The 21,326-nt window shown below is 58.9% G+C and overlaps 2 protein-coding genes and 1 long non-coding RNA gene across 11 annotated transcripts in view; 2 read left to right on the plus strand and 1 right to left on the minus strand.

Annotated features, from left to right (window-relative positions):
* The window catches only part of MED15 (mediator complex subunit 15), a 61,527-nt gene extending 51,794 nt beyond the window's left edge, over nucleotides 1-9,733 (plus strand). For 3 of the 9 annotated variants that reach the window (XM_060121741.1, XM_060121746.1, XM_060121747.1), the window contains 11 exons: nucleotides 103-231; nucleotides 4,987-5,121; nucleotides 5,274-5,410; nucleotides 5,488-5,615; nucleotides 5,717-5,851; nucleotides 5,930-5,993; nucleotides 6,825-6,891; nucleotides 7,336-7,496; nucleotides 7,579-7,745; nucleotides 8,151-8,249; nucleotides 8,645-9,733. In XM_060121741.1, the coding sequence (XP_059977724.1) occupies nucleotides 103-231; nucleotides 4,987-5,121; nucleotides 5,274-5,410; nucleotides 5,488-5,615; nucleotides 5,717-5,851; nucleotides 5,930-5,993; nucleotides 6,825-6,891; nucleotides 7,336-7,496; nucleotides 7,579-7,745; nucleotides 8,151-8,249; nucleotides 8,645-8,814 (1,392 nt within the window). In that variant the 3' untranslated portion in view covers nucleotides 8,815-9,733. The remainder of the gene's footprint in view (nucleotides 1-102; nucleotides 232-4,986; nucleotides 5,122-5,273; nucleotides 5,411-5,487; nucleotides 5,616-5,716; nucleotides 5,852-5,929; nucleotides 5,994-6,824; nucleotides 6,892-7,335; nucleotides 7,497-7,578; nucleotides 7,746-8,150; nucleotides 8,250-8,644) is intronic. The other 6 variants (XM_060121745.1, XM_060121749.1, XM_060121743.1 and 3 more) reach the window with 5 other exon arrangements.
* A 767-nt stretch (nucleotides 9,734-10,500) lies between these two features.
* LOC132503885 (coiled-coil domain-containing protein 74B-like) lies at nucleotides 10,501-15,155 on the minus strand. Its single transcript, XM_060120743.1, is given in 8 exon segments — nucleotides 10,501-10,717; nucleotides 10,817-10,888; nucleotides 10,967-11,046; nucleotides 11,120-11,306; nucleotides 12,129-12,303; nucleotides 13,181-13,234; nucleotides 14,210-14,254; nucleotides 14,867-15,155. Coding segments are annotated over 8 exon segments (1,005 nt in total). The 5' UTR covers nucleotides 15,120-15,155; the 3' UTR covers nucleotides 10,501-10,578.
* A 4,048-nt stretch (nucleotides 15,156-19,203) lies between these two features.
* Nucleotides 19,204-20,948, plus strand: LOC132504060 (uncharacterized). The gene is made up of 3 exons (XR_009534713.1): nucleotides 19,204-19,505; nucleotides 20,347-20,463; nucleotides 20,640-20,948. It is a non-coding gene; the product is annotated as an uncharacterized LOC132504060 (long non-coding RNA).
* Nucleotides 20,949-21,326: the final 378 nt, after the last annotated feature.

The raw sequence follows: 21,326 nt of genomic DNA on the forward strand, positions 1-21,326 counted from the left end.
CTTCTCAAGGAGAGCTTAGAGACTCCGGCTCCCACAGACAGACGTGGAGGTGCTCTGCCCTGTGCCCTGGTGGCTCCAGATTGCTGCTCCCTTCCTCCTCAGGTCCGGGCTCCGATGGTGGTGCAGCAGCCGCAGGTGCAGCCCCAGGTGCCGCAGGTGCAGCCCCAGGTGCCACCGCAGACAGCAGTGCCGACGGCTCAGGCCTCCCAGATAGTGGGTCCCGGAGTCCAGGTGAGGGCCCAGAGCCAAGGCTCTGGAGGCGCCGGCCAGTGCATGTCCCCCGCGCTATGGTGAGGGTCCTGGTTGGATCAGGGCCTGTCCCTGGGGACCTTGGGTGGAAGCCCCGCCCGGCCGTGTCTGGGCCCCCGGCTTCACAGGGCACAGGCTGTTCCCACCTCCCGTGATGCCCCACATCTTCCCTCTTCCCTTCTCCTCCAAGAGGGCATTGGTGAGAGCATCACGATCTCTTCTTACCTCAGCCCTGAGCATGGGACTGGGGGGATAGTAGCTCTCTAGAAACTGGGAAGAGCACGAGGACGGTGGCATGTGGCTCTGGTGGTCAGCACAGACTTGTGCCATGGCCCCTTGCCCTGCTGACTTGCAGGGCTCACCCCTGTGTGGCACGTGTGGCACATGTGGCCCAGGTCCACCATGCCCACCCTCCGCAAATCAGATGTCGATGGGATGGAGGAGACCTTCCGGCCTTGCCTAGTAGAGGCCACAGCCTCCTTGGTGTCTGGGGTGGGAGGCTGGGCCTCATGACTTCTCCATAGACGCCCCCCTCACCTATGTCCAGTCCCTGGCCTTGGTTCCTCCTGTCTCCACCCAGCAGTGGCAACACTGATAGTCTGACTCAGAAGAGCGTTGGCTTTAGACAGAGCCGATGTGGTGAGACCCCAGGGGCGACCCGGCCACCCCGGTGCTGTGCGGCACTGGGCTGCCGTGCTGAGTGTCCCTGCCAGCTCCTGCCCTGCTCACTCCCCGAGTCCGTTGAGCTCCCTGTCTGGGGCACTGGACCGTGTGGTAAGCACTGCTGGGATGCCGTGTGTTCCCTTAGCATTGGCGGGAGGCTCAGAAATGGTCCTTCCTGGTCCCCGCCACATGGCTGGAGTCCGTGGGAAACACACCGCTGAGGGGAACTGTGGCGTTTGGAGGTAGCTCTTGGTCACTGCGCCACATCACCAGCTTGCCCACCTGTGGTATTATGTGCAACAAACCACGGACATCATGTCTGTAGCTGGGGCAGGGCTGGAGGCCTTGTATGACAATGTTGGCGTCCTCTGCCACCACCCTGTGTGTCCCAGCCTTGCCCCCAGGCCTCCTGGGGCTCTCTGCTCTCAGTGTCCTGTGCGGAGTGTGGTCAGAGTTGGGATGGCAGCAGCGGCATGGAGTGACCGCCCAGCCGGTGGAAGCCGCTGCCCTTGCTGCCTCTCAGGTCTGGTAGGAGAGTGGGAGGCTTGGCCCTCTGACCTGGCAGCTTCCATCCTGAAGCAGAACTTCCCTTTTCACCCCAGTTCTTGGTGTTTGGGAAGCGAGCAGCCGAAGAGTTGCCGTCTTCCAATGGTCCAGGCCCCACCTGCTGGTTCGTAGGCTTCTCGCTTGGGTAGGTGGACTCCCTGCAGCTTCCTGGGCGCCCATCACTCTCCTGCAGCGGCTGAGGGGGATGCGCTCCATTCCCCATGCCAACCCCTTGGCTGTGCTTCCCTTCCTGGTAGTCACATGCCTTTGCTTCTGCTGGAGGTCCCAGTCCAGCCCGCGTGGGGCTTGGCTGTGGGCTTGATCACCTTGAGGGTAACCTTGATTTGTAACCTTCTGCCCCCTCGTGGAGCACGGAGGGCTGACAGCCGGCAGGGCTGAGGCAGGCGTGGGCTCTTCTCCCCAGGTGGGGACTCGGGTAGCTGGGTGGGGAGGAGGCGCCACCACTCATACCTGCGAGCGGGTTTGGTTTTCTGAGGATGTACCTTCAGGGTTTATGGGAGGGGTGTCCACCCCATCCTGAGTGAGAGGCCAGCCTTGGGCAGAGTGGAAATGAGGCCTCACCCTGCCTGCGGGGCCGCACTGTGGGTTCCCAGGTCTGGCGCAGGTATGTGTGGGGTGCTCGTGCAGGTCCCTGGGGGCCAGTTGGCTGCCTTACTGTGTGGATCTAGCAGCAGTGGGGTTCCCAGGGTGCAAGGAGACCCCTGAGGGAGAATCTCTGGATTCACAGCCTATTTTTGCAACCTCGGTGGCAACAGTGGACAAGACAAGGCTACAGATATTCTGACCCTAAAACTAGAAAACAGGTGGTGGCTGTAGAAGGTGGGAGAGGTTGAGGGGAGTATAAGCAAGGGAAGCATTTCAAGCGGGAGAGCCTGCTTGGCTTCTTTTCTTTCCGGTTCTCTAGGATTTTGTGTGTGGCTTCTTTCTTTTTCACGTTACAATAGAAGTAAAAGGTTGTCCTGTAATTAGAGTCCCTTGGTCAGTGTTGCCTTCCGTGGCTGTGTGCTGTTCCTCTTATGAACGTATCCTGCTGTCCTTAATTATTGTCTTGTTCTCGGATCCTGAGGTTACTTCTGGTTTTTTGCTGTTAGCCGTGGTGCATGGCAGGTCCTGGACCGTTTGCTGACATTTCCCAGAGTGACTCACGGGGGCATTTTGAGGCTCTCGATCGTACCAGCTGGTCACCTACCAGGAGGTCGACACATACGTGCGGGGCCCACGCATTTGACCTCAGAACACGGGGTCCAGCGTTGCAGTGTGTGAAAGAGGTGCTGGGATGGGGGCCCAGGTGGCGGCCCCCAGGCCTGGTCTCTCAAGTCTGCCCTCTCAGAGCAGAGGAGGGGGGCCTCATTGTGCGCTTGGTGGTGCTGGGGCCTGATGGGTGGTGGGGCTCACAGCCCAGGCTGGAGTTTGGGATTTGGGTGTTTCAGGAAAATCAGTGAACACTGTTCTGTATGCCTGACTCTGACATTAACTTGTGTAGATGAGAGAGATGTCCCCGTCACATCCCTGTCCAGCGGGGCGCTGGACTAGGACTCAGCGCGAGAGCCACACCCCATGATGGCAGGTGAAAACCAGGACAGGATGCGTCTCCATTTCCCAGCAGCCCCTGTGCTTTGGTCTTCCTGCTTCCTGTTCTTCCAGCATTCGGAAGCTTAGCTGTCATTCTTACGTTACAGACCCCCTTCCCTGATGTGTGTGTGTGGAACAGTGTGTGGAATGGGCTGAGCACACCCTGCGCCCCCTCCTCTCCCACTGGGCCCTCCACCATGGCCGCTCGGGGCCTCCCTGGGCGGGTGTGTGTTGGGAGGAGGAGTCGTGGCCTGGCTCGTCCAATACTGTAGACGTCTGGTGTGTCTCGTTAGGATCTGTGGTCAAGAGAAAACCAGCTTTCCACCTCGGGAGCTCTGTGACCAGAAAAACAGTCCGCAGAGATCAGAGTCAAGCTTTTCATTCCTGATGACTTTGTTTCTTCTGGGAAGAAATAGCGTCTCTTTCACACCACCTGAGTGCTTCTGGGCCTCTCTTGCTCTGGAAGGAGCACTGTTGAGCTGCCACGGGGCTCACAGCTGGGCACTCCAAAGTACAGGGTGGTGCCGGCCAGCCGTGGCCTTTGGGTGCTATCAGCCACACCCCGGGTGCAGGCAGGGGAGCCCAGCACAAAGCGTGCTCCACGCACTGACATCCCACTTAGCATCTGGTAGGGTGGGTGGTGGGCTCTTCAGGCAGCGCTCAAGTTTCAACAGACAACAGGAGAACGGCTTCCTGGCCCACACCCTGGAAGTTCTTTTGTTGGTGTGGCTGCAGGACTGTCCACTCCCAGCTCTGCATGAGGGCTGCCTCGCACCCACAGCTATTGCTGGGGTCATGTTGGCATCTGCTACTGTCTGGGTCACCCCTGGCTTGCAGTGTCTGCTGCATGCGACCTGTTGGTGAGTGTGGGACATACCTGTGATGCCAGGGGTCTCCCCGCAGACCTTTCTCCTGCCTTGGAGCCCTGGCAGACTGCGTGGACGTCAGCACTGCCCTAGCCTCACAGATCAGTTCATCCTCCTGGGGTAGATGTTTTGTTTCCCATGGATCACCCTGCCTCCTTTCAGAACCTGGCTGGGTGGTTTTCATTTAGTTTCATCATCACATTGTGAACACATGCAGGCCCTGCTCCAGTGCCATGTCCAGCCTCGGTGTGCAGAGTGAGGGGGGCAGGCTAGAGTCAGTCTGCAGAATTGGGCAGGCTGGGAATGGAGGGTGGGGTGTGAGCTGGGCTCCAGGAAGCAGGCTCCGGAGGTGATGCTCAGTGCACAGGAGGTTGCTGGGGTGTGGGGGAAGCTCTGAGTGAAGCTGACAGGGCCTTTGGGGTGGCCCCCTGTGGCAAGCGGCTGGGCCTTTGTGCACTGTCCGCAGGCTCTGGGCAAGGCTGCTCTGCAGGGCTCATTCCGGGGCTGCTGGGCACAGGGCTGGTGGGCAGCTGTCTCCCTGAGCCGTCCGCGCTGCCAGAACTGGCATCTTGTGCCTCTCGGGTGGAAAGTAGTTACTTCCACACACCGTCGATCTTAGTCCTGGGTGTGTGATTTCCTCCCTCTGCGTTCTCGGATGAATATGGCATTGTCCTAGTGATGACAGCGGGATGGGGACCCCGCTGTGTCCGCCCTGACGAGGACTGCAGGGAGAGCCTGCCGTGCAGAGAAGGGAGCACAATGCCAAGCCGCTCCCCTCTCCCCTCTCCCAGTGGGGTCTGCTGGTCCCACAGGGGCTGCTCGGCTGCCAGACCACAGAACCCCAGGCCAGGTGTGCTGGCAGGGGTGACAAGGGGAGGCTTTGCTCCCGTCAGGCAGGCACAGGTGGGACACAGAACAAGATGGAGGCGTCCCCACTGCCCTGCAGCTGGGCTTGACCTTGGTGCTGTCAGAGCTGGGGGTGCCTGTGGCCTGAGGGGTGTTGTTGAGGTTTGTGGGACGGTCCTGCCTGTCATAGAGCGCAGCCCTCACTGCCCTCCCATGCCCACAGGCTCCCACACTCACGAGGCAGGGACCTGAGGGTGTCCCATCGCAGCCCAGAAGCCCCCTCCAGGAGCAGAGGGCCACCCAGCCCGGCCCTTCTGCCAGCATCTTGGTCACTGTGTGTTTGCGTGGGCACCCACAGGTGGGGGCGTGTGCCCGTGTTTGTATTTGAGAGGCGGGGCATCAGAGAAAGACCAGGGTGTATGGCGAGGCTGCGAGAGAGAAGGGGCTTGGGAGTGGGGAGTGGGGGGGGGGCGTGGGGCGGGTGAGCAGGCTGAGCCCCTCCCCCTCCAGGTCAGCCAGAGTGGCCTCACCATGCTGTCGTCACCGTCGCCGGGCCAGCAGGTGCAGACCCCGCAGTCGATGCCCCCTCCCCCCCAGCCGTCCCCGCAGCCCGGCCCACCCAGCTCACAGCCCAACTCCAACGTCAGGTAGGCCTGGCCCGTGCCCCTCCCCACTTGGCTTGCAGGCCCAGGCTCATGGCCGCGCTCCCTTTCGCTCTGCACAGCTCCGGCCCTGCCCCGTCCCCCAGCAGCTTCCTGCCCAGCCCTTCGCCGCAGCCCTCCCAGAGTCCAGTGACGGCGCGCACCCCGCAGAACTTCAGCGTCCCCTCCCCAGGACCTTTGAACACGCCTGGTAAGTCGGACCCAAGGCGGGCACAGTCCGGGGCCCTGCGAGGTGAGGGGCTGACGACCCTTCGTGGGCTGGGGCCGTGCTCACTGGGCCGTGTCCCGCAGTGAACCCCAGCTCCGTCATGAGCCCCGCGGGCTCGAGCCAGGCCGAGGAGCAGCAGTACCTGGACAAGCTGAAGCAGCTGTCCAAGTACATCGAGCCCCTGCGCCGTATGATCAACAAGATCGACAAGAACGAAGGTGGGGGCCGGGCGGGCGGGCCGGGGGCAGGGCCTGCAGACGCCCAGGCCCTTGTCTGAGTGCCTCCTTCTGCCCCAGACAGAAAAAAGGACCTGAGTAAGATGAAGAGCCTTCTGGACATACTGACAGACCCCTCCAAGCGGTGAGCTTTGCCCCTAGGCCCATGGGGGGAGGTGGTGCTGCGTCCACACCTCACAGAGGGTCCCCAGCTGCTTGGCTGGCCTACCCTGTGGCCCTCAGAGCCCTGCCTCACTGGGCTACTGGCCTTGATGGGCTTCAGTCTGACCTGCAGCCCTGCCCCTGATTTGCTGGTGGCCTTGGGCAAGTGACTGTTTCTTAGTTACCCCATCTGCAAAAGGGGCAGCTGAGCTCGAAAGCGCTGGCTGTGGGAGGGAACTGGGACGGCGTCTGAGAAGCACTTGGAAGGCAGAGGACACGCACTCATGTCCTTTCCCTTGCCCACTGGCCGTGGGGCTGCTGAGCACCAGAGCTCAGCCAGCGCCACCTCCTGTGCATGGACTGGCCTTGGGATTCCTGCCCTCTCCCCAGGCCTTGGCTCAGGCCAGGCTCCCCTTCCAGAACGTCCTCCCTGTTCTGCTCATCTGGGCAGAATGCTGGGCACTGAGGAGTGGGCCTGTTGGCGGTGGACGGCCCTCCAGGCCCTCATTGGGGTCATCGGGATGGGGGGCAGGGGCCTGGCCTCTGTCTTTCCCCTTGATCCATCACGTGCGTGCCTTGTTCTGCCAGCCAGGACCAGCAGCTCCTGGGTGCGGGGCCATCTTGCCTTAGACTCTGGGTCTGGGAACAGTGGGTGGGCTGGCTGGGGTTCCTGGGGAGGGTTCTGGTGGCCCAGGCCTCAGGTCTCGCTCCATGCAGAGGAGGCCAGACGGTGAGTGGTTGAGATGAGAACATGAGAGCTGCCGGCTCCCCTGTCCTCCCACGTGGAGAGTCAGCCACATCTTCTCCCCTATAGGTGCCCTCTGAAAACGCTGCAGAAGTGTGAGATCGCCCTGGAGAAACTCAAGAATGACATGGCAGTGGTGCGTGGGGTGCTGCGGCCTGGTGGTGTTGGTAGGGTCGCAGGCATCTCTGGGGAGGTCAGGGCTCACCCCACAGTGACTCGGAACCACGAGCTAGAAGGAGCCTGCAGTCAGAGGTGGGCAGGGGACCGTGCTGCTCAGTCTGGGGACCCTGCTCAGGAGTCCTCTTCCAGGTCAGGTCTGCAGTGTGGGTGGGGTGAGAACATGGGAGAAATCAGCCTCTGGGTGCGGGCCCATGGGTGCTTCCTTCCCCCACAGGTGTGAGGGTTCTCATGCCCAAGGCCAGGCCCAGGGGGAGTAGAGTGTGTCCAGGATCAGCCATCCTTGTCTGCAGGGGTGGAGGTGGTGGGGGAGCCAGGAGGTCTGGCTGTGAGTGAGGATGAGGACCTGGGGTCTGGAAAGCCGCCCCAAGAGTGGGCTGCTGACCCTGCTGTCCTGTCCCAGCCCACGCCCCCACCTCCCCCGGTGCCGCCAACCAAGCAGCAGTACCTGTGCCAGCCACTCCTGGATGCCGTCCTGGCCAATATTCGCTCGCCTGTCTTCAACCATTCCCTGTACCGCACGTTCGTGCCTGCCATGACGGCCATACATGGCCCCCCCATCACGTGCGTACTGCCCAGGGCTTGGTGGGCGGTGGGTCCTGGGCCATGGCCTGGCCAGCATGGTCAACACGGCTGCCTCCCCCAGGGCCCCGGTGGTTTGCACCCGGAAGCGTAGGTTTGAAGAGGACGAACGGCAGAGCATCCCCAATGTGCTCCAGGGGGAGGTGGCCCGGCTAGACCCCAAGTTCCTGGTGAACTTGGACCCTTCTCACTGCAGTAACAACGGCACCGTCCACCTGATATGCAAGCTGGGTGAGTGCCGGGGGTGGGGTGGATCAAGAATGAACCGTGACTGGCAGCCTCAGGCTCTGCCATTGCCCAGGACCACCTGCTCATCCCCAAGCCCCGGGCCCTCTCTGGAGCCTGCCCGCTGTCCTCCTTGGTCCCCACACGCTCCTGGCCCAGGACTCGCACTGGGGGCTGGGCCCTGAGCCTGCACACTCTCACCTCTCTCCCACGTGCAGGGAAGCCCCCTCCCTCCTGTCCAGCTGCGACTCTGCTCACCTGAGGCCCTGGGGAGACGGAGAAGCTCGGGAGTCAGGGGCCTCGGCTCTGCAGCAGCCTCACCAGAATCTCTGGGGCCTGGAGGGTGCTGTTGGGGAGCAGGGCTATGAGGAGGGGCAAGCCTGGTCACAGGTGCGGCCTTGTGTGTTGCAGATGACAAGGACCTCCCCAGCGTGCCACCGCTGGAGCTCAGCGTGCCTGCCGACTACCCTGCCCAGAGCCCACTGTGGATCGACCGGCAGTGGCAGTACGGTGGGTGACTGAGAGGACGGGCCACAAGGCTTTCCTCCACGTGCCCCTGCCCTGCTGAGGCCCCCTCTTCCCCTTCCTCCTTGGTGGGCAGGAGCAGATTGCCCCTCAGTCACATGGAAAGAGAAGTGTCTCTGACCCCATGGTGTCCCTGCAGCTCTGGGGCAGCCGTGTTCCGGGGATGAGGGGTGAGCAGGCCCAGTGGCTCCTGTGGGCCTTTTCAAGGCTGACCGGGGGGCACACATGGGAGCTTGGGCTCATGGGAACCCATCTGGGTGACAGGCCCAGAGAGAACCTCGGTGATGGGAGACAGTCCCCCCGAGGCTCAGAGCTGGCATGTAGAGGACCAGGACAAGGGTCCTGAGGCCGCCCTGAGGCTCCAGACCATTTTGTTCCAGCTCTCCACTGGCACGCGGAGCTGGCACCCCTGGTCCCTGGGCTGGGTGGGGCGGGCCAGGGTCCTGGCAGAGAACACAGCGCTCATGGCCGGCCGCTCTGCTGCAGACGCCAACCCTTTCCTGCAGTCGGTGCACCGGTGCATGACCTCGCGGCTGCTGCAGCTCCCTGACAAGCACTCGGTCACGGCCCTGCTCAACACCTGGGCCCAGAGCATCCACCAGGCCTGCCTCTCAGCCGCCTAGCCGCCACCGCCACTGCATCTCCGGCTGCCTGCCCTCCAGGGACCGTGGGGCAGCCGGCAGCCTCGTCGGGGCCCCGTGTCGGACATTTCTGGATGCTGGCTTCCTTAGAGAGCTTGGGCTTAGGTTAACTTTCCTGCTTTTATCTTCTGCCTTGGGGACCTGCCAAACATTTCCCACACTTGGACAGGACTGGGACAGGCAGCTGGCTGCTTCCTCCAGGAGCCAGGCATGCCCCCGGCCCTGTGCTCCTCAGGCTACTATCCCCGCAGCCTCTGCAGGGCCCGTGTCCTTCCTCGGGAACTCAGGGTCCTGTGTGAGCCTCTTGCGTGTGCGCCAGAAAGCTCTTCTACCGTTTCCACAGGGGAACGTGCAGGACATAGGAAACCCTTAAAACATGCAGAATTCCTTGATCACGGTTTTGGGTTGAGATCGTGCCACCGTTGGCATGTGGGGCACGCCACAGGGAAGCTCCAGGATCCGGGGGCGCTGACTGCAGCTCGAGGGAAGGTCTGTTTGTGGCTGTGGGTCCCCGGCCACCGGCCGGGCCTCATACCTCATGATCCTTCTCATTCTAGCCCTGGGAGTCCGCTCAGCACTGTGGAGGCACCCGGGAGCAGGGGTGTCTGGGTGGATCTTGTTCCTGGCGCCGTGCCCACTGGTTAGGCACTTAGGCCCACTCGGGTTAGGATGTTGTCCTTGGGACCCAGCGTCTTAAGAACCCTCCAGACAGTTGAGGGCTCCTGACGGGGTGCCAGCCGGCCCTCTGGCGATGAGAGGTTCCCCCCTTTTGTATGTGCATTACCGTGTCTTCTGTGGTTCTTATAATAAATTTATTATTCCTGTGTTTGTCATGAATTTGTCACTGTGTCCCCCCTCTCTGCAAGTCAGGGGCCCTCCATCCAGTGAAGGGCACTGTCAGGGCTGAGCCAGGTCCCCCACCTCGGGGATGGCCACCGATGCCCAGACGTGCCTGTCCTGGTTCACCCCCAGGTTCCCTGCTGCCCAAAGCAGAAGCGGCAGAGATCGGCACTGAGGACATGGCCGGTTGGGCCAGGAGGACTGTCCTGCCAGGCAAGGGTCTGCGCTGAAGCTGCTGTTCTGGCGATTGAGGGGGTGGTGTGAGGCCATTGCAGGGTGGGGCCCAGTGTACAGGAGAGGACCTTCTCCCGTGGCCATGGCTCTAGCCGTCCATGGAGGAAGGCAGGCTGGGTGGGGCCGCTCACTAGCTGTGTTCGTCAGTGGACACAGGACAGTGTCTTGCCTACATGCCGGGAAGGCAGCCCCCTGCACTCCAGGAAGAGTGTGCAGGCTGTCTCGGAGCTTGTTTTCTTACAGGGCAGCCGCAAGGCCCTAGCAAGCAGGGTGACTGCCCAGCAGGCCCTGCCCATGGCAGGGAGCAGAGCTAGGGGCGCTCAGGGCAGCAGTGCCTGATGGCCAGTGAGGAACAAGACTCACAACAGGGAGAAACGAGCTTTATTTCCAGTCTTCGACAGGTAGGCTCATGCTTATTTCATAATGCACACGTGTGTGTAAGTGCAGAAATACCAAGCAAAGAAATAAACAGTTCTTCAGCCCTGAAACCACGTACTTTATCTGCCGTGGGTTTGGCTGGTCTGGAAGTTAGGCTGGCGTAAACGTACTGGGATTCTTTAGAAGTGCTACCTGAGGGTGAGGGGTCATGGGTCTGGCACTCAGAGCACCGAGTAGTGCAGCCACCGGCTCTGCACTGCCTGCAGCCGTCTCTGCCGCTCGGCAAAGTTGCTCTTGAGGCTCCGCTTCAGTGCGGGCAGGATGGCGCACTCCGCCATGGGCGCCCGGCTCAGGATCAGGCTGGGGGACGGGGGTGGGGGGGGTCACTGCGGACGCCCTCCCCGGCCCTGTGACCCCTGGGCTCAGAGGCTGCCTACCTCCTGTGCCAGTAAGACTCACCATTTCTTAGAGACGCCCCTGGTGGCGACCTTGGGGAGCAGCATGGCCCCCGGGTGCAGAGCCTCCTGGTCCCTGGGGAGGGACGAGTCAGCCGTGAGCCCCAGACAAGCAGGCCCCGTTGTGACCCAGTGGGCCGCATGGGGCACTTACTTGGGAGAACCGGGCCTGGCCTCCTCGAGGGCAGCCCTGTGTCTCTGGCTCCTTTCTAGGAGGGACTTGAGGTGTTGCAGCTGGAAGGCAGGGAGAAGAGGCACGGTGGGTGGGGCTGCGGGGGCCCCGGGGCGCCCTGCAGCCGAGCCTCACCTCTTGGGCCTGCAGGAGGTTGGCATTCCACAGCTGGCGGATGACCACTTCGCACTGCTGGAGTGTGGCGGGCTTGCACAGGTGCAGGGGCAGTCTCATCGCGGGGGGCACCCCTGGCACCTGCTTGCCCTTGTGCAGGCTGCCGGCCACCGAGGTGGCTGCTGGATTAGAGCTCTCCACTTTGTCTCTGAAACAGCCATTAGAGCAGACCAGAGGCGGCCTACCGGAGGTGATCTCTCACACCCCCCCTCGGGGCAGCACCTGCTCCAGCGTGAGTAAGAGGGTCATCTCCACGGCCTCCTGGGGCCCTGGCTCCCTTCCGCCTACCAGGGTGCTCCAGGCACCAGGTGGCGGGGGTGGGTCTCTGGGGCTGGCTATGACCCGGGCCCATCACTTCCTCCCCGCTCAAGGTACACTGAAGAGTCAGATGTGGTTTGAGCTGCCTGGCTGCCCTCAGTCCTGACCACAAACCCAGGGTGCTGGTGGAGGGGGGAGCCTAAAGACTGCAGAGAAGCAGGAGCCTGGCCTGCTGGTGGCACTACCCAGGGGACAACAGGGTCCCTTCTTCGGATGCAAAGTCCAGGCTCACTGCTGCTTCCCAGGAAGTCCCAGGAACTCGGGTGTCACCAGGAACTGGTCCTGCTCTGGTCTGCTGGCCCTGTGCCTTCCAGAGGCCAGCACAGCTCCCAGGGTGGAGCCCAAACCTGACTCAGGGTTCTCTTGGCAAAAAGCAAGCTAATGTGGAGGCCAAGTTACTTTGTTTCTGTGCTTTGAGAGAATGCTTTAGGGGCTGCTGCTGGCCCCTCTTGCGGGCTCAGGTCAGCACAGGGACCGTGCAGGACCCCCAGGGGAGAGGAGAAGGCAGGGTCCACCAGATGGGCAAGCCCGGCTTTCACGAGCTTGCTTCCCTCTGAAGACCTGCCCGTTTGGAAGGGCAAAGCAATTGGCTGGTTCCAGGGTGTGAACCTGCTGAATGCAACCCTGTCCCGTGGGGCTCACGGAGCCTTACTTGGCCAGCCCCTGTGCCCCGAGGGCTTTGTCCACCCTGCTGCTGTGAAGCAGGGCAGCAACCAATGGCTCCTCCTCCAGGTCCAACTTCTGGGGAACGTCAGCTTTCGAGTCTTGCTTCTTAGAGGAGGTGCGCTGGGACCTGGCCTTGCCTTGCGAGTTGGCTGAGGGTCAGACTCAGACAGGGCCAGTCACTGGGCATCAGTCAGCTGTATGCACCCAAGGGGCCCCACCCCTGCATCAGTTTCCTCTTTGTAAAGGGGAGATGGTAATGGCCTCCCTCTGAGGGCCGCTGGGAGGCACAGATTCGGGAGTAGGGTGAAGCGTGTGGGTGCCTGAATGCTCTGAAGCGGACGCAGTGGTGGAGGTGGCTCCCCGAGCAGCTGAAGTGCGGAGAGCCCCACACACCCCGTGGGGCAGTCTCCTCACGGGCCTCGGTAAAGGCCGGGGTGGGGTAACCAGCAGCTGTTCCCTGACTTTGAACCCCATTTCGGGCAAAATGAAACGGAAGGAAAGGTCTGGGTGGCCCAGCCTGTGCAGGTCTGCTCTCCCGGGATGAGGCCCCTCACTCAGCAAAAATGCCACAAATCCAGCCTCTGTAGGAGGGCCAGCCCACCCACGTCCTGTCTGCTCTGAGGGACACAGTGAGCAGCAATGAAGACCACTCGGGGCTCCTCTGTCACACGCTCTGCCTGACTCATGCCCCACACTGACCATCTTGCCTTGGCAGCCAAGCCTGTCCTGCTTTTGTGGCCTGTCCTCAGGCCTCCCTCCAGCCGACCCACTAACCTGTCCCCTGGCCTCAGCTCCCTCCTGGAGGTTTCAGCTCACAGGGCACCTGGGGACCCTCCTTGGTCCCTCAGCTACCCCTTAACCCCCAAGCCCATGGGGACTGGCAGAGGCGCTCCCCCGAGGTCTGCCCCACGGAGGATCACCGTGGGCTTTCAGCATTCGGCTCAGCACCCCACTTGCCGTTTCAGGCCCGGGGGCCCTGAGGTCTGTACCTGCTCTTCCCCCACCCTGAGCACAGAGGTGCTGGTGTGCTCACCTGACACCACTGTATCGAGATGGACTTGTTGGACTGAAAGCTGGAACTGGAGATGCTGCCTGTGGGGGCTGCTTGGGGTCAGCAGAAGGTGGCAGCAACGAGGCTCCCATCCCTGCAGGTCTCAGCGCTTCTGCACGGCTGCTGTGGCTGAAGGGCCAGGCCCACCTGTGCCCGCCTCCTGGCTCTGCAGGTCCCAGCCCTCCCCCACACTCTGGTGAGGCAGCCCCAGACACCGCCAGTGCCAGAGGGAGCCAGGGCCATGGGGCTGGGGACGGAAGAAGCAGTGGGACCTGAATGGGAGCACGCCCTCTCTCGAGGTCCCATCAGGGGACCCCTGACACTACGTGCCCACATCAGCTCGCTGGAGCTGTGCCACCCCACTGGAGAAGGGCCCTCACCACCCCATCCTCTGCGTATCTCCCAGGAAGAGAGCCCTGGGCACACCCCAGACTGGGGCATTCCAGGCGGGCACCACTCACCACTCAGACCACCTCCCGATGTCAGACCTGGTCCCAAAAGTAAGAGGGGAGGGGAGCCCAAGACTCGACCTGGTTGTTCCCAGGCTGGGCTAGGGGACAGGCAAGGTGAGTGGGCCACAGGTGATGACATGCCCCCATGGTTGCTGTGGAGATGATAGGGAGGACCCTGGAAGGAGTGTGCCCAGAGCTTCCTGCCCCAAGGCCAAAGGGACGAGGGGTTGGGGCTGGGGCTGTGCTGGGGAAGCCTGGGGCAGCAGTCCAAGTGAAAGCTCACCAGGATAGTGAGGCCAGGGCTGGGGAGGGGTGAACCTGGGCAGCCCCCTGCCCCCCAGCTGCTCTGTCCACTGCCCCTGCTGCACAGAACTCAGGCTTTGGGGTCCCCAAGAGTGGCACTTGCTGTGCTTGGGTGCATGAAATCACCCAGACCATGGCTGGGAGCGGTCTGGCTGCCCACGCCCCCTCCCCACTGGGATAATTCGCGTGGGCATAGGCCGTCTGGGGGGCCTGCTCTTGAGGGCAGTAGCTTCCCATCAGGCACCTGTGGGCCTGTCTTACCTTTCTTCTGCGGCTTCTGATTCATGATTAGCTTGTAGTGAAGATCTGAAGACAAGCACGGGCCCTCCTCATGGCTACTCTGAGAAAAGAAGCTTTGCTTTCCCTGCCCACTTCTCCTTGCTGAGCCCCTGAGAGACCCTGCTCCATGGACCAAGCCTTTGCCTTGGCACCCTCGGGTCGGTGATGCCTCTGGCTGCTCCCTGAGCCAGAGCCCCTGTGTGAGAGCCTCTCCAGGAACCCATTCCTCCATCCGTGACGTCTACAGAGCAGTCTCTGCCATGCGGGGCCTGGGCTCCAGGGCGACAGAGGCGAGTCAGGATGACCCAGGTGTCAGGGATCGTTCTGGGGCCCCGGATCTGGGTGTGCTTAGTTTGTGAAAATTCATTAAGCTAGATACGCGTAATTTGGGGGTGTGTTTCACTTCTACAAAAGTTTTTCAAAGGAGGCCGCCTGACCCTGCCTGGAGAGGAGAGGCGGGCCGGGTTACCTTCGGGAATGGCGCGGCCAGACCCGACCCCCGCAGTTGGCTTTGGTGCTGGGGCGGGCAGCCGAGCCCCGAGTGGCCGGGGTGGGACTTGCGGCCCTGCGTCCTCCCTCAGCCTTCGTGCGCCGTCTGGGCGCCGTCTGAGGCAACGCCCGCGGCGCCGCCCGCCTCACCCTTGTTTTCCCGCTTCAGGTGCTCGATCTCCTCGTGGAGCTTGACCAGCGTCTCCGAGTGCTGCTGCTGCAGGAACTGCAGCCTCTTCTCCAGGTCCAGCGCCCGCTTCTGCGCCTCGCTGAGCCCGACCGGCGCGCCGTGCTGCCCGGGGTACGGAGGGACCGCGGGCAGGCGCGGGCGCGACGCGCCCCGGGAGCCCGGGATCCCCGAGCTGGGGGGCCGCAGCCCGGCCGCCACCCCCGCCGCGCTCATGTAGCCGCCTCCGCTGCGGACGCACGGCCACTCGGTGGCCCGTCTACCGATGCTCAGCTCGGCGTCGCCATGGAAACGGGCGCGCCCCGCACGGGGGCTTTGCGTGCTACGGGGCGGGGCCGGGGCAGGGCGGGGCGCCTGAGGGACAAGGTGTGCGGCGGGGCGGGGCCTGGGTGATACGCCTGACTTAATTGGATGGCATCCTCTGACTTAAACCACAGAGAATCGTCTGCCTTTACAGGTCTTAATATTTAGTTTTGTTAACTGCTTGTGGGGTTTTTTGGCTTTTTATAATATTTTTTGATGTGGACCATTTATTTTTAAAGTCTTTGTTGAATTTGTTACAATATTGTCTCTGTTTTTTGTTTTTTGGCTCCGAGGCATGTGGGCTTTTAGCTCCCCAACCAGGGATTGAACCCGCACCCCCCGCATTGGAAGGAGAAGTCTTAACCGCTAGACTGCCAGGAAAGTCCCACTGGTTGTGTTTTAATAGTTCACTTTTTGAATAGATGATACAATTACAAGATGATACGACTTTAGATGGTAAGATTTTGATTCAAAAATCAGGTAGAATTTCCACTTCCAATAATCGCAGAACCCTCGTGTTTTATGAAATGTGGACAAAATACATGAAACAGCTGTCTGAAAGCACTGGAGAAGAGCAAAAAGCAGGCAGAAACTGGAGGAAGGCAGCTCTTGAAAGATGGCTGTTTTCTCCTGAGGGCTCCTGATCAGCCAGACCCGAACACAAAGCCACAGCCTTATCGGCTGGAGAGGGCGAAGGATGCAAACTGAGGGGCGCTGGGAAGTTTGGGGCCATAAAACCCCCTTCAAGTACATGGCTGGCCTGAAATGCACATGTAGGGGTAAGATTCCAAAGGTCCCAGGGCAAGACAGAGCTGGAGGCCGAAATGGCCTAACTCCAGGGGAGACCGAGTTTGGAAACTGATAGAGAAGCTTGGTAAACGCCTCAGTTTTCCATTTTGGCCCAAAAGGGCCACATTTTGGGGATAAAGACTGTGTTTTAGAAATAAGGGATTTGCACTAAGACTAAGGAAAAAATCAAAATACGTTTGCCATAATAAAACTTAAAGCCCAGTCTCCACAAGTCCATGGCGATCTTCCCATAATTCAACTGTCTAGAGAACAGAATTCAACACTCTTCAGAGAATGATAACAGAACCCAGAGTCTCAATGACACATCATCTGCAAGGTCTGAATTACACTAGTAAATACCAGACATGCAGAGAAACAGACAAATGTGATGGAGTCAAGGACAGAAGTATATCCTCCTCGGTAGAAATGATTCGAACAATGCAGATAAATCCAAGTCCACCCTGCTCCCTGTCACGAGCGAGGCATGGCCACTGCCTGAGCCTTCTCTGTGTTTACATACTTACACTCGTACACTTATGGGTAGGACTCATTTGTCTGCAGTGGCCTTCAACTGTTTCTGTGTAATGGGATCATAACAAACATATTGCTTTGCAACTTGGTTTATGTTTTTGGTTTTTTTAAATTTATTTTTGGCTGCTTTGGGTCTTTGTTGCTGTGTGCAAGCTTTCTCTAGTTGCGGCGAGCAGGGGCTACTCTTCTTTGCGGTGCGCGGGTTTCTCATTGCAGTGGCTTCTCTTGTTGCAGACCCCGGGCTCTAGGCGCGTGGGCTTCAGTAGTTGTGGCACACAGACTCAGTAGTTGTGGCTCACGGGCTCTAGAGTCCAGGCTCAGTAGTTGTGGCACACGGGCTTAGTTGTTCCGCGGCATGTGGGATCTTCCCAGATCAGGGATTGAACCCGTGTCCCCTGCATTGGCAGGCGGATTCTTAACCACTGAGTCACCAGGGAAGTCCCTGGTTTATGTTTTAACAGCAGGTCTTAGAGAACATTCCAGGGAGTTCATGAGTTCCTGCCTTTGTTTTTTATTTATTTTTTTTTAGCATTTTATTTTTATTTTTTTGAATTTTATTTTTTTATACAGCAGGTTCTTATTAGTCATCAATTTTATACACATCAGTGTATACATGTCAGTCCCAATCGCCCAATTCATCACACCCCCCACCCCCACCCCCACCCCCCTGCCACTTTCCCCACTTGGTGTCCATACATTCGTTCTCTACATCTGTGTCTCAGTTTCTGCCCTGCAAACCAGTTCGTCTGTACCGTTTTTCTAGGTTCCACATATATGCGTTAATATACGATATTTGTTTTTCTCTTTCTGACTTACTTCATTCTGTATGACAGTCTGTAGATCCATCCACGTCTCAACAAATGACCCAATTTCGTTCCTTTTTATGGCTGAGTAATATTCCACTGTATATATGTACCACATCTTCTCTTTCTTTTTTTTTAGATGTTGGGGGTAGGAGTTTATTAAATTATTTATTTATTTTTGCTGTGTTGGGTCTTCGTTTCTGTGCGAGGGCTTTCCCTAGTTGTGGCAAGCAGGGGCCACTCTTAATCGCGGTGCACGGGCCTCTCACTATTGCGGCCTCTCGTTGCAGAGCACAGGCTCCAGACACACAGGCTCAGTAGTTGTGGCTCATGGGCCTAGTTGCTCCATGGCATGTGGGATCCTCCCAGACCAGGGCTCGAACCCGTGTCCCCTGCATTAGCAGGCAGACTCTCAACCACTGTGCCACCAGGGAAGCCCCGTACCACGTCTTCTTTATCCATTCATCTGTCGATGGGCATTTAGGTTGCTTCCATGACCTGCCTGCCTTTGTTTTTTATTGCTACACAGTATTTTCTGGGCTCATCCTATTTTTGCTCTCCTGGGCCATCCTAACCCTCCAGGGCAAAGTCAAGGACAGGCTGACTGTTCCGGTGACAGTAAGGGCCAGGTGTGCAGTCCGAGAGGAGGCTCCTGCTGCTGCACCAATTGTCAGCACCGTAAGATGTGCTTCAATTAACAGGGAGAAAACGTTTTCACCTGCTGACTCTCTATTTTTAGAATTGGAATTACCTGCTGATTTAAGTAAACAAGTGTCACATGGGAAATGATGACTATCTTTTCAGCCACAGCTGAGGGCTGTGATGTGGCACCCTCCACTCCTTTGCAGTCACATAAGAGCCTAGAGTTCCTGTGCATTATCTCATTTCATCCTTGAAATAAATTTGTCAAGGCAAGTGTTATTACATTTCCAATTTATGAACAGGGAAAGCAATGTGCAGAAAAGGGTTTAAAAAAAAATAAGTAATATGGGGCTTCCCTGGTGGCGCAGTGGTTGAGAGTCTGCCTGCCAATGCAGGGGACACGGGTTCATGCCCCAGTCCAGGAGGATCCCACATGCCTCGGAGCGGCTGGGTCTGTGGGCCATGGCCGCTGGGCCTGTGTGTCCGGAGCATGTGCTCTGCAACAGGAGGGGCCGCGGCAGTGAGAGGCCCGCGTACCGCAAAAAAAAAAAAAAAGTAATATGATGGGAAAACATGTATATTGTTGTACATATTTTCATTTCTCTGAATTTTTGTCACTTGCGCTTTTGGTGTCATATCTGAAAAACCATTAGTACTTCACAGTTATGAATATTTACTCCTGTGTTTTCTCTTGACAGTTCTAGTTTTAGCCCTTTCTTTTACATCCGTCTATGATCTGAATGTTGGACAGGTCCCTTCAACACAGTGACCACACGTTTCCTCGTTGGTTTTTGTTCAACGTTAGACTGAAGAGCCCCTTTTCCTATCCTAATCCTTTTCTGCTCATGTACAAATTAATTTATCCAATAGTTCATATTTTGATTCCTGAGATGTGAGGAGCTGGATGTGTATATAATAGGTAAAATAAGTTATTTATTGAGCAGCTACTATGTGCTTGCTCAGTGCTGGAGAGAAAAAGTACAATAATTGTCCACAAGGAGCAAACATACACATCGGAGAATCAGTCACAAGTATTTATTCAGCATCTTGAAGTGCCCAGCATCACACAAGTGACAAGAAGTATCTCTTTGCTTTTATTTGTGGACCAGGGCGGGTGAGTACAGAGGGGGCTCTTAGTCCAGCCTGGGAGGTGGAGAGAAGGGGAGGCTTGGGGGGGGCGGGGGTCCCCTGGTGGGGAGGGAGGGGGTGCAGACCCTCAGAGACCACCTGAGAGCCCAGCAGAAACCCCTGGCCTCCTGGAAGGGGAGGTCAGAGGCCACTTCCGGGTGGTGGGGCCAGCTGAGTCAGCAGCTCCCTCCCCTCTTGACTGGCTGCCCCAAGCTCGGGTCTTGTTGGAGATTTCAGATACACAAACCCCAAGCTTTCCGGAGGACGTTCTGTAGGACACAGACGCTTGGATGTTACTGGATGCCTCATGGGAAACAGGTCATGAAGGACAGTGAGTCCAGCGTGGGCTGCAGGGCTGGGAGATGCCGCCAGGAGGCCAGAGCCGGGGGCTCTGAGAGGCAACCAGGTTTGACCCTTTGGCAGCGGTTGGGGTGGTGGCCAGAGGGTGAAAGTCGGGGTGTTGGGGGAGTTGAGGGGTTGGGCAGTTGGCATAAACCACCAGAGGCTTCGGTGAGGTGAGGGGAAACACGGAGAGAACCCCCATCTTCAGCCTGACCTCCGGGAGCGGGGCCAGCAGCCTCTCCTCGGGTGTGTCCCCCCAGATGTGCCCCATCCCCCAGTACCATCCCTGCAGCTGAGAGCACCCCCCCCCCCCCACCGCTTTCCACTGCTGCAGCTCTGAAACCAAGGGCCCTGAGGATTGGCATCAGCTAGATCCAATCCACCTATGATCTGCCTTCCCCGACCAAGTTCACTTCAATTTTTTAACAACAGCTGCTTTTTAAAAATTTTATTTTTTTGGCTGCGTTGGGTCTTCGTTGCTGTGTGCGGGCTTTCTCTAGTTGCAGCATCGCTTGAATTGTTTTTATGAAAATTTGCGTATCCTCTGAGTGGCATGGAGCCTAAATGGTAAGACTTTTGCCTGAGCTGTTGCTTCAGGAACTTGGTATCAGCTGTGTCCAGTTCGAGCTGAGCTGGTGAGTGGTTAGGACCACCAACCCTCCAACTGAAACCGAGCACTGGGCTCATGTGCCTGCGGGCAGCAAGTCAACCTCTGACGGCGGGCTTTGCAGCAAACTAAGGATGTTGTTTGCAGGGTGCCGAGCAAGGGAGTGGGGGGCAGGCCTCAGACCCGCTGCAACGTGGCCTCTGAGTTAGTGGTTTTTAAAGGGGAAGTATAGAGGGGCTGGGGTTCATCACCTTAATCGTCTGTGACCTGGGGGTCTCTGTCTCTGTAACCTGTACAGGCCATCTTGCCCCGGAAGATGACTCAGAATGGCACGTGAATGTGATGCTTATTGGGAAGCTGAGGCTCCAGGCACCTGACCTGCATTGCTCTTTATTGATGAGGCAAACGTGACCACGTAGGTGCAGCCGGGAAGGAAGGGAACCAGAATTTAATTGTAAACTAGTCACGGGACTTAGTTTCCACCTATGCCGTCAGGCCAGGCACTGCCCCTCAGAACCTGTGTCCCTCACAGAACGGCTGCCTCACCATTTTCTTATTTCCAGTCACCTTTCCCCACCTCCTGTGCCTCAGCCTCATCCTGTAAATACCCGTCCTCGGCCCTTGGATAGGCAGCCTCTTTTCTCTGCTGTGAACCTCGGCGTCTCAGCATCTGGCTCAGTGACACTTCTGCCTCTGCTCCATCCATGCCTTTCTCTACTCTGCAGCTAGAGCCCCGCAAACTAACTCGGGGTCATCGTGAAGGTAGGGTCCCCATCGCCCTCATCCGCTCAGCTCCCTGGGCGCAAGCCACTGAGCACCATGGGCCCCAAACCACCCTCCCCAAAACCAGGCCCCAGGCCCAACCACTGGCACCCTGGCCCCTTTTTTTTTTTTTGGCTGCTTTGGGTCTTCGTTGCTGCGTGCGGGCTTTCTGTAGTTGCAGCGAGTGGGGGCTACTCTTCATCGCAGTGTGCGGGCTTCTCATTGCGGTGGCTTCTCTTGTTGCAAAGTACGGGTTCTAGGCGCACTGGTTTCAGTAGCTGTGGCTTGCGAGCTCTAGAGCATAGGCTCAGTAGTTGGGGCACATGGGCTTAGTTGCTCCACGGCAAATGGGATCTTCCGGGACCAGGGCTCGAACCTGTGTCCCCTGCATTGGCAGGCGGATTCTTAACCAGTGCGCCACCAGGTAAGTCTGCTGGCCCCTCCTTGACCTTAGTGTTTGCTTCGATCTTTGACTTCTGGACTTTGCACCATGAGGTCCCCCACGTGTCCCAGCAC

This window comes from Lagenorhynchus albirostris, chromosome 14 (assembly GCF_949774975.1).
Source record: "Lagenorhynchus albirostris chromosome 14, mLagAlb1.1, whole genome shotgun sequence".
NCBI lineage: Eukaryota > Metazoa > Chordata > Mammalia > Artiodactyla > Delphinidae > Lagenorhynchus > Lagenorhynchus albirostris.